Source organism: Silurus meridionalis, chromosome 7, assembly GCF_014805685.1.
Source record: "Silurus meridionalis isolate SWU-2019-XX chromosome 7, ASM1480568v1, whole genome shotgun sequence".
NCBI classification, from domain to species: domain Eukaryota; kingdom Metazoa; phylum Chordata; class Actinopteri; order Siluriformes; family Siluridae; genus Silurus; species Silurus meridionalis.
In genome coordinates, this window is record NC_060890.1 from 1,180,907 (window position 1) to 1,192,055 (window position 11,149).

Consider the following 11,149-nt stretch of genomic DNA (forward strand, 5'->3'; position numbering starts at 1 on the left):
GTCATCAACCTTAGAATCATCTGAAAAGAAGTCTAGAATGTGTATTTTGGATCTCGGTGTTCTTAGAAATAAATACAAAACTAAACTATATGTTGAAGCAGCAGAGATGGGATTCAAACCTACATCTCCCAAAGAAACTGGAGCCTGAACGCTGACCAGGTACAACTTTTTGACCACCTGCCACCTTTTGCTGCTACAACAGTCGTGACCCCTCAAACATTAACAGCATGAACTTATTCAGCAGTTTGAGCTACAGGAGGTCATCTGTTGGATCGGACCACACAGACCAGCCTTCACTCACCATGTGCATTAATGATCCTCGTCCCCCATGACCCTGTCGCTGGTTCACCACTGTTCCTTCCTTGGGGCACCTCTGATAGACACTGACCACTGCAGACCAGGAACATCTACAAGAGCTGCAGTTTTGGAGACGCTCTGACCCAGTCGTCTAGACGTCACAATTTGTCACTTAAATCCTTACGCCCATTTTTAAATAGCATGGACAAAAACCACAAGCAATGAGGTAGAAATCAAAAATTGTCATTTTATACTCAAGCTGACTATATGATGGAGCAATAGGACATGCTCACATGATCGTTATATAGCGCAGAAATTAACATGACAACACATATTCTTTAATGAAATGGAAATAAAACACTTTATTTAATCTCAAATACTTCTGAATTCAGCTCTTCTCGAGCACTCTATTGCACAAACTCGTAATCAATCACATGTAAAATAACATCACTGATTTCTATTACGCGGGTTTTCGCCGGTGCTCTGAAAAATACAGAGCTGAAATGGTGCCTTCACTTTTTCCTCATCGATAACTCCATCCTGCGTCCTCCTTGCGCGAGGTTTAAGAATACTGCTGTGTGAAACGCAGATGAAACTCTTTTATCTTCTCCAAAACAACTTCCAGCTTGTGAGTTGGAGGAAGGATCGTCATCCTGAACGTGAACAGAGGGAAAGTTGAAGATGAAACATTGCTTACTCTGCAAACAATCAACCAATCTAAATATTTAATTAACGCCACTAATCGAATGCTAGTTTCATTGTATTCATCTTGCTAACTCTGCAACCTAAATGCACGTCTAACACAATCATAACAGACATGATCAAGTCTAACATACCAGCTAGTGCTGCTATTTAAATGAAAATATGACCTAACGCATTTAGCTAGCTAACATTTCCATAAAAATGCTAATCTATGCTAATGTTTATCTAGCAAACACTGCTAACTGGAAGCTTATTTCTTATACCTATAATAAGACTCCAATCAAACCTCAATATTTAGCTTGTTAATATTTATAACCGGATGCTAATTTAATCAGAATATTTCAATGTTTAACACTGCTAGCAAAACATTAACATGATAATTGATACTGATTCGTGGTTGCTAATCAAGGCGAAGTATTTGGCTATATTTCTATTGTAATATAAGTCTGTGTTAGCAAACACATTGAAGTATGTAAATGTTATTTAGACAATTACTATTAGGATATTAGATTAAAAATTAAAATTAAAAAAGGATCAAAATTAGCCATTTGAATTCCTATTCTTTGCTGTACAGACCTGAAATGGTATGTTCCGTCTTTCTGACCAAACCCACTTCCTGGCACGAGGCAGATGCCCATCTCCTCAAGCAGTTTAATGCAGTAGAACATGTCCGGTGCCTGACCGTTCTCCTGCACATAGCCATAGTTCTTTAATGATAATTACTAAACTACTAAACACAAAAGTTTAAACCATTCTCTGAAAAATGGTGGACATACCTGAGCTGCAGAAACAGCTTTAGGTGGGATGTGGATGCGAGGGAACGTGTACATGGCTCCCTGGACTGGATTACACTTGATCCCTGGCACCTGATTAAGAATCTGTTGCGTCATGCTAGCTTTCTTCGCTAATTCTGCCAGAGTGTGCGTGCGCTCCTGAACACGAAACAAGAAACACTGTGGTTTTAACTTTCCCATCTTTTCGTTCCAAACCAAAATGGTTGACGCACAGTCACTATGTTTACTATCGGACTGCAAAATTAAAAAAAAAAACTGTTCTAGCTTTCAGTTTAGCATGTTTACATTAAAAAGAAAACTGTTGTGGTACCTTAACGAAAGTGTGGTATGAGGGTTCGTGAGGTTCAGGAGGATTCACCACCAGGTCCATTAGCGCCTGTCCAGTTACAGGGGGACACAGGCGCACTGAGACAAGCTTCGTCAGCTGAACTTTAACCTCGGGATCCAAATTCAACACCTCCATATAGCCACCTCGAAACCCACACCTTTGGGAATTCAATACAAACATCTAATTAGTCTTTCTAGTCTCATGATCATGCCATATTTTTTACTTCTATCAGGTACATAGTGGCTGAATTGCGTTTTGAAATGCATCACACTGCTTAACTTTATTAAATAAGCTAGGCCGCTAACAAGCTAGCTAATGTTGATTGATTCATGGCTAGATATGTATTTAATCCCCCTAGCTAAACAAATACCAGTTTGCTATCAGTGCTGGCTAACACTGGGTGAGCTTCAGGGGTTCCTCAGAGCTGTGTATTGTCTCCTCTTCTATAGTCCCTTTTCACATATAACTGTATCATAACTAGTATATAACTAGTACCATGGTATGAGGACAATAACCTGGAACTCAACACTAAGCAGACGAAAGAGATCATTGTGGATAATAGACGAGCCGACAGTCACGCTCACGCTCCCATTCACATCAACAAAGCTGCTGTTGAGCGTGTACCCAGCTTTGAGTTCCTTGGAGTCCACATCTCTGAGGATCTAACCTGGTCTCTGAACTCTTTTATCCTGATCAGGAAGGCACAACAGCCCCTGTTTGTGCAACCAGCGTTCGCTGTAGAACATTTTTTAAGAATGGTGACAGTGCTGGACAAAGGGAATTTTGGCGGCATCACCAGTTAGGCCGTCATGATTGTGTCCCGTCTGCTAGTTCCAAATAAACGAGTTCAGCCTTAAAAAATAGGTCTCCAGGTGGCCCACACACCAAATAATATTAAGGTCTGTTCAAACTGCCATGGTGAGGAGCCCTCTTCACTCTGTTGAGACGTTTCTTCGAAATTACGCACCCACGATGTAATCGTTTATGCTCACATTACACCCAGAAGCCATTTTGCTAGCAAGCTAATTGACTAAACTGTTGCAGTGATGTCTTATTGAGTGGCATTTACTCAACCTGTGCTCGAGCAGTGCCGCTTACTCCTACACACTTACTCTCCCATGTAGCACTTGGAGGTGGAATGAAACGAGGCCAGTTCCACTCGGCTCGAGTACTCGGGCCCCATTTCAAAGAGCACCTTCTTAAACGAGTGAAATTCACAGCCGTCTGCATACACGTTGTCCTGATAGACCTGGACTCGTCACGGAAACCCAGGAAAAAGAAGCAAAGCAGTGTCAAAGAAGGAGAAAGAACGAAACGATAAAAGTAATAAGAACAAAAGAAACTGCAGCTGGAGATATTTTCAGACTCACCTCGTCCGCCATTAGAAAGAGATTTTCCTCGGCAGCAAATCGGATCACGTCCTCTATGCACTGACGGCTCTGCACCTGACCTAGCAACAAAAACATGAGTCTTAAAACCCACCGCCGAATTCTCCACTCTGATTGGACAGGGGGTGTTGACCAGCCAGCCAGTGATGGGACGTTGATTTACTTTTCAACATTTATGGAAGGAGTCTCCAGTGTGAAAAAGTTTAACGCTGTTCCAGAATGTTCATGACTAAGGGGTTAGTCGAGACTATATTTGTGTGATAAGTTTGCGGTTTTTTTTTTTTTACCGGTTGGATTTCCAGGGTTGATGATACACAGGACTCGGGGTGCGCAGTGTTTCCTCGCCTGCGTCAGCGCACGCTTCAGCTCTCCGATGTCCAAACTCCAGCATGCTTCCTCATCCAGGTAATAATTAATCTGCACGGCACCGAGTTCGGCCAGAGCGGCAGAGTACAGTGGGTACTGAGGGATGGAGATCATCACTCCGGTCCGAGAAGATCCTTCACCTGAGATCAGCATCTTCAGCATTGTCTGGGGCAGGGGGGTGAGAGACATAGGATCAAGCTGAGGAACCGCTGGTGAAGTGTGTGTGTGTGTGTGTGTGTGTGTGTGTGTGTGTGTGTGTGCATACCACAATGCCATCACTGGCTCCAGTGGTGAGGTAGATGTTTTCCGGATCGCTTCTGATACCTCCGTCTCTTCTCTCGATGTATCGAGCCACATCCTGTCGAACAAGCTCGATCCCCTGACTGCTGCTGTAAGATCCTGAGGGGCAGAGAGGTTCAACCAAACATTAAAACCTCAACAGGTTCAGAATACCCTTAATGCACTGTGGGATGAGCAGACGAAGTGTCCAGTCACATGTTTTGACCAGGAAAGTTATAAACCTTGATTTCCTCACACTTTCCTTCCACATTACGAAGAACAATCAGATGTCATTGCGATTCTGATGTTCTTGACTCTCTACAAACTGCCCACAGACTCTCAGCAGCTAGCTTGTTAGCTAATGTGCTATACCGCAGTAGCTAGTATACTACGTCTAGCTTGTATCTCTCTTCAGTTATTGCAAATGAAGTGAAAATGACTTTTAAAAAGTGTTTGTTTTTGTTTCTAGCATGCTAACTAACAAGCTAAAGGAGAGCAGTAACATTAGCAAGGTTGTACCCAGACTTCCGCCGGAGCAGGCATGAAGGATCCGCTGAGCTCGACTTTTCACATCCTCTGGAAATCTGTTATCATCCAGAAGATCCGGATACAAGCAGACTGCCAGTACCTAGAATACATACACACCATCATCAGCATTAGTCATTAATTTAGGTAGTTTTTAGTAGTTTAGCATATAAAAAGTAGCATCAATACAATCATTAGTGAGCTCTGCTTTTGGACACTGACTTGTCTGAAAAAAGTGATGGGTTTCTGGCCCATGGCGTGGCAATCCCCGATATTTGCCCTAATCACTTCAGTGAAGGGCTTCTTCACTCCCTACATGAGAGGAGAAACATTTGAAATGTCATTAGACACATAAGGTATTTACGATGTACACCACATAAACACCATCAGCAGTCTACTAGTGCTGTGTCTCAAACTACACATCCTGTTCACTATATACTCCAAACACACCACCGTGGGCGTGTCTCATACCACACACTCCAGCAAATCCTACATAAACACCTTTCCTACCTGCTGAAGTTCCACTTCGATCTGTGCAGCTCTCTGCACTATGGGCCCACGCACTGCGTACTCCACCTTCTTCACGTTCTGGTTCATGGTGTCCATCGTTAAAACCTTCTTACTGGGAACAGCAACATGATCCGCCATTGTTCCTCCAGCTGAAGTTCCTTAGACAGGAAATAGAGTATGGAGAAATAGCATTGACTATAAACACGCAAAATTTTGAAATAGCTTTTGTGTGTGAATCATCTTATGTTTAAATATAACAAATGTATTTAGTTGGAATTGCCTAAATTTGCACTCCAAACGTAATCGTTTCATTTACATTCATGTTACTGTTAAACATAAAATGTCTTGAGGCCACGCATTATGGTCCATGTACCTTCTGGTCATTCAATTTTCATTTTCTAAACTGAATAAGAAAAAAATTTTAATGGACCTTTATTTAAATTTTTTTATTTTTTAAATAAACTCTGGAATTATGGAAAAAAGTCTCTTCATGGATGCATGGAAAAGCAAATTAAAGGGAAACTAAAACAGAAAAAAAAAAAAAAAACACATCAAAACCAGGCGATAGCTGGACCCTCAAACCTGCCAATAAGAATGGCCTTGAAATCTTACCTTAATGCCAAAATATCACAAATAAATAAAAAACAATTATAAATAACAGAGGACCGAGTATAGAGTACATGAATATGGGGAAACCAAGAGGGGTTTTTTGTTGCAAGAAATGCAATAACATTTTATGCTGAACGTTGCTATATAGACTGTATAAGCTCCGCCCACTTCTGATCTGACTACTGTGATGTATCGCTTCTGCAGTTTTGCAATTATGCATTAAAAAAAAAAAAACAAACAAAAAACAAAACCAAGAATATTTCTGTTTTAGTTTCCCTTTGTTTTCATTTTCATATTCTCTTTTAAAAACAATAACAAAAAAGAAAGAAAATGACCGGAAAGTACACGGAAAGTGAACTGCAGAAGCAATACGTCACTGCAGTTTTGAAAAAGTAGGAGGAGCTTAGCTCTAGTTGCGCTGCTTAATGGGCAGCTAATGTTTTATTATTATTATTATTATTATTATTATTATTATTATTATTATTATTAGGTATGAGCGATTTACCTAGAGTTCTTTGCAATTTAATGAAAATTGTTCTAATAGTTTTCATGGTTTTCATGGTGCGGACTAAACACAATCCTGGGCACATCCACCGTCAGCTTCCTGAATCTGATGACGTCACAAAGCCTATTTACACCCAATCCGCACTTTAACTTCCACCTTAAGCGTCTTTCCTTCTATAGAAATTAATGACTAAGAAAATGCATTAAGTCACATTCAGAGTTAAGAATCTCTGATGCTTTATTGCCGTAATGTCTTCTTGGTTTCGAAGTTTTTCCCAGAACCTCTCAAGTTTCTGCATCCCCTTTGGAAGACTTAGTGTTTTGTTGTAATATTATTTGATCTTTACCTCGTGTTATGTTGTGTAGACTGCATTATTGCACTGCCATTCATTCGGTTTTTAAGACATTTGCCTTTTGGATTATATTGGACCGGGTTTGTGAGACAGATGATGAAGACAGCGCGCAGTTTTACTTTAAGCCATGGGACTTTAACCGGGGTTTCGCGACCTCTAGGGGGTCCGCGGCGGTACTGCAGGGGATCCGGTAATTCACGTTGAATCACAAATAACTTTCTGAATGAATAAATAAATAAATAAATAAAAACATTAATTAAAACTCCAAACTTAATAAAAAAAACTATTATAATAATTATTATATTTATATCAGTGGCTGTGTTTGACACATTTTGTATCAGGGATTAAATTCAATTAATTACTTAATGTGGGCTAAAATGATATTAAAAAATAGCCCCTACCTAGTAAAAGAAATCAGTGTGCATTGGGTAACGCAACAACCACTATACAGTATAAGCTCCGCCCACTTCCGCTCTGCTGTATTGGCTTGGCTGTGACGTATCGCTTCTGTGGTTCTGTGATTAGACCTCCAAAAATCAAGCTTTCTTTTGGTTGGTTTTAGTTTCCCATTGACTTTTAAAAAATGACTTCTTTTGTAGTTTGTGTCTAAAATTAGAAGGAAAATAAAAATAACAGCCCTTTTTTATTATTTTTTTTATTATTCTTTTCAAAATGAAATGACCAGAAGAATCAATTCTACTTCTTTTCTTTTCCTTTCTTGTTCTCACATGATCTGGACATCCTAAAAGTTGTTTCAATTTTGTCGCTATGCATCTAGAACATTCCTCGCGATCAGTAATGCACTTTCCGTGTATTCCGCATAAGAAAACGTTCCGAAAAGAGATCACAAGAAAATGAAGTCATAACGAATAAACGTTTTAATGCATGGCCTCTTAGGGCTTTTGAAAAATATTGCGACATCAGATTTTCTATATGTAGTTCCTGTTCACACCCAGTAGGGACCCACGATTGTTGAATGAAAATAGGAGACCCAAACTTGCTGCCCTGTGCACAAAACCAGCTCAATTAAGATTTTGTTTACATGGGCTGCAATAGAGCTCAACCCTATTGAACACATTTGGAATGAAGGTGAACGCTGACTGCCCCCCAAACCTCCTCACCTTCTCACCTACATCAGTACCTGACTTTAATACCAGCTGAATAAGAAAAAAAAAATCTCCACCCCTCGAAATTCTAGTGGAACATCTTCCTGGAAGAGTGGAAGTTATTATAACAGTGAATAGGCGACTGAATGTGGAAGGGGATGTTCAAAAAAAGAACATAGATCTTCTGGTCAGGTGTCTACAAACCTTTGTCTGTATATTGTATACACCATAATTCTACTCCTGTGTGCACAAGAACCTAAAAATCCATTCCTACCTTATGGACAACCAAAACAACCCCCAAGTGGCAGGATGATCAGTTTGCAAGAAAGTCCTTTATTTGGTGGAAAACCATTTATCTATGCAAGACAGATGTTCCTCGTGATAACAGCCAGGTCCTGAAAGGGAAAAAAAGTGCAGGAAAAGCCCAGACATGCCCAAGACCCCTGAAGACATGACATGTTAAGCTTCAGTGACTTTTGGCAGCAAATGGAAGCACATGCTGCAGGGGCTATTTTTAAAATCCACCAGAACACATTGTGCACCTCAAGTGTAGAGTTTCTATGGACTGCACGCGTTCGTGTCCAGAGAAAACATGATCCCCGACCTGCTGGAGCTTCTGAAGATCAACTGAAATCCCGTAGGGAGAAAGAGCTTGAGTTTGGAGATCATGTGATCCTATTAAACCAATTAGCACATGCTATCGATCAATCAGCTAATACACTGCGAAATCCACATGATGGATTTCTCGCTGGGACGAGTCTCATCACAGAGTAACAGTCGCACAGTAAATAAAGCTGTGACATTTTGGATGTTTTTCCTTCGCAGAGTAAAATGGCAAGTTACAGACAAAGAAAAGGGGATGGAAATTGTACCACAATTACACTCACGACTAAAACTACGGCGTGACTGCGCTCACGACTAAAACTACGGCGTCATTACACTTACAAATAAAACTACGGCGTGATTACATTAATGACTAAAACTACGCCGTGGCTGCGCTCACAACTAAAACTACGGCATCATTACACTTGCAAACAAACTACGGCGTCATTGCGCTCACGAGTAAAACTACGGCGTGATTGCGCTCACGAGTAAAACTACGGCGTGATTACACTTACAAACAAACTACGGCGTGATTAAACTCACGAGTAAAACTACGGCGTGATTACACTTACAAACAAACTACGGCGTGATTACACTCACGAGTAAAACTACGGCGTGATTACACTTACAAACTACGGCGTGATTACACTCACGAATTAAACTACGGCGTGATTACACTTGCAAACAAAACTACAGCGTGATTACACTCATGACTAAAACTACTGAGATTACATTCTACTGCAACTACACTGTAAATACTCACGACTAAAACAACGTAATTTACACGTCTAAAACTACGGCAAAATTATGCTCACAATTAAAACTATTGTGCGAATATGCTTATGACAAAGTACACCGTGATGAAGCTTACGACTTAAACTATAGCATGATTACACTCAGAACTAAAACTACAGCATAAATATTTACAACTAAAACTACAGCGTGAATACGCTCACAACCAAAACTACAGCATCAATACTTATGACTAAAACTACACTAATTTCACTTGCAACTAAAATATTGCCAATTATTGTACACCATATATTGATTTTAGTTCTAAGTTCTCACACACACACACACACACACACACAGACACACACATACTCACTTTAGACACTATAAATGAATACTCCCAAAGTCACTGAAAGTCAGATCCTCGTCACATGGAACAGACAACCTGCAGCTGGGAGGAACAACCTTTGACCTTTGTGACCTCAAAAAGTCCAGAAAGACATGAGAAGCTCCTCCCACCTCGACCCGCCCTCCAAACTGCCCCATCACTCTCACTGAGGTCGAAGGTCAGAGAAACTGTAGAGGACACTGTGGAAGTAGTTACAGAGCCAGCTGAGAATCTGAGGAAGTGTGTGTGTGTGTGTGTGTGTGTGTGTGTGTCTGTGTAATATAAATTCAGGTACAGAACTTCTTCAGTGTGATAAAGAACAATCCTTTAAATAAATAAATAAATAAATAAATCAAATATAGATAGATAGATAGATAGATAGATAGATAGATAGATAGATAGATAGATAGATAGAGATAAATAATTAAATAAAAATTAATACAATAATTGTAAAGCAATTAAAACTTAATCAACACAAACGACTGATTAGAATAAAAAAATTGTGAAAATAAAAATCTCATTCTTTTTTTTTTTTAAGTGATTTTTTTATTCTTCATATTTTTTTTCACCTTCATCAGTGTGGAAATCCCGGCTCTGGATTATCATTTTATTTTCTTTTTCTTTCAACGTATACAAGCAAAACAAAAGGATATAATTATATATATTTTCTCTTCTTAAGTCCATCCGAACAGGTTTCCATGCATCCACGCTTTCACGATCGTTTTCACGCCAACTTAAAATAAGGACAGTTTGAATAATGAAAAAAAAAAGTAAATAAAATCAAAAAAAAAAAAAGAAAGAGAAACATTTGACAGAATGCAACAGGCGCACGTGTCAGTTATACCATATATATATTTAAACCGCAAATATTTCTGTCATCATTTACGCTCGAGAAGACAATTCTTTTTTTTTTTTTTTTTTACACAATGTGGTCATTTAAAAAAAAAATAAAAAAAGAGGAAAATCACAAATAATATTAAAGTGAGAACTATTATAACGACATTTAAATACAGCATCCCAAAAAAACAGTTTTTTTGTGCAACGTAAATATCAAACAGCAGACACTTGGTCAGTTAATTCACTTTTTTTTTTTTCTTAAGATTCTGAATGAAGAACATCTTCAGCCGTGGAAAGACGCCATGGAAACGGCTTCAATATAAACGGATTTCTAATTAAAAAAAAAAAAATCTATAGTGATCAAGAAAACGGAATCAACTCACAATCAAAAAATTTTATGCTGCACGTGTTTTACGCACAACCTGGAAAAAAAAGAAAAGATAGGGTTTTTTTATTAAAAAAAAAAAACAGCAGTTAAAGGCAGCAGGATGCACCAAAAAAAAAAAAAGAAAGAAAGAAAGGAGGAAACGAATGTTAACCCGGACGTTAAAAATTCATACGTCTTTCTCGCACTTCCTCCTCAGCGCTCCAGTGCTTCATCGAATAAATAAATAAATAAATCTCTATTTTTTTATTTTTATACACAAATCTTCCAGGTTTTTTTTATTTAATTTCTGTATTTATTTAAAATCATACGTGGCAGAACCAAATCTGATTAATTGCAAAAAAAAAAGCAAAAAAAAAAGGAGTAGCTAGTCGTCACGCTAGCTAGCTACATGCGGGGTGGGGGTTTGGGGGGATGGGGGTGCACTGACGATTTCCTTTTTC

At 39.1% G+C, this 11,149-nt stretch overlaps 1 protein-coding gene across 5 annotated transcripts; it reads right to left on the reverse strand.

Moving 5' to 3' along the window:
• Positions 1-631: 631 nt before the first annotated feature.
• On the reverse strand, positions 632-9,610 carry si:ch211-217a12.1 (alanine aminotransferase 2-like). Of its 5 annotated transcripts, XM_046854102.1 has the most exons (13): positions 7,057-7,241; positions 6,650-6,874; positions 5,190-5,347; positions 4,902-4,991; positions 4,674-4,782; positions 4,141-4,274; positions 3,797-4,040; positions 3,492-3,571; positions 3,234-3,370; positions 2,104-2,278; positions 1,776-1,931; positions 1,576-1,688; positions 632-950 (listed from the first exon to the last, which is right to left on the reverse strand). In XM_046854102.1, the coding sequence occupies exons 3-13, from the start codon at positions 5,325-5,327 to the stop codon at positions 860-862; spliced, it is 1,467 nt and encodes a 488-aa protein (XP_046710058.1). In that variant the 5' UTR covers positions 5,328-5,347; positions 6,650-6,874; positions 7,057-7,241; the 3' UTR covers positions 632-859. The 5 variants fall into 5 exon arrangements, with proteins under 5 accessions (XP_046710058.1, XP_046710057.1, XP_046710054.1 ...); XM_046854101.1 differs by lacking the exons at positions 6,650-6,874; positions 7,057-7,241 and adding an exon at positions 9,473-9,610; XM_046854098.1 differs by lacking the exons at positions 6,650-6,874; positions 7,057-7,241 and adding an exon at positions 6,304-6,400.
• Positions 9,611-11,149: the final 1,539 nt, after the last annotated feature.

What these genes read in the sequence shown, in the direction of transcription:
- si:ch211-217a12.1 (XM_046854098.1), bottom strand. Translation starts at nt 6,388, where the DNA reads ATGTGCCCAGGATTGTGTTTAGTCCGCACCATGAAAACCATGAAAACT. An exon ending in TAAATTGCAAAGAACTCTAG is followed by an intron (nt 5,348 to 6,303) that starts GTAAATCGCTCA and finishes TTCCTGTCTAAG; the next exon opens with GAACTTCAGCTGGAGGAACA. An exon ending in AAGCTGTTTCTGCAGCTCAG is followed by an intron (nt 1,689 to 1,775) that starts GTATGTCCACCA and finishes GGCTATGTGCAG; the next exon opens with GAGAACGGTCAGGCACCGGA.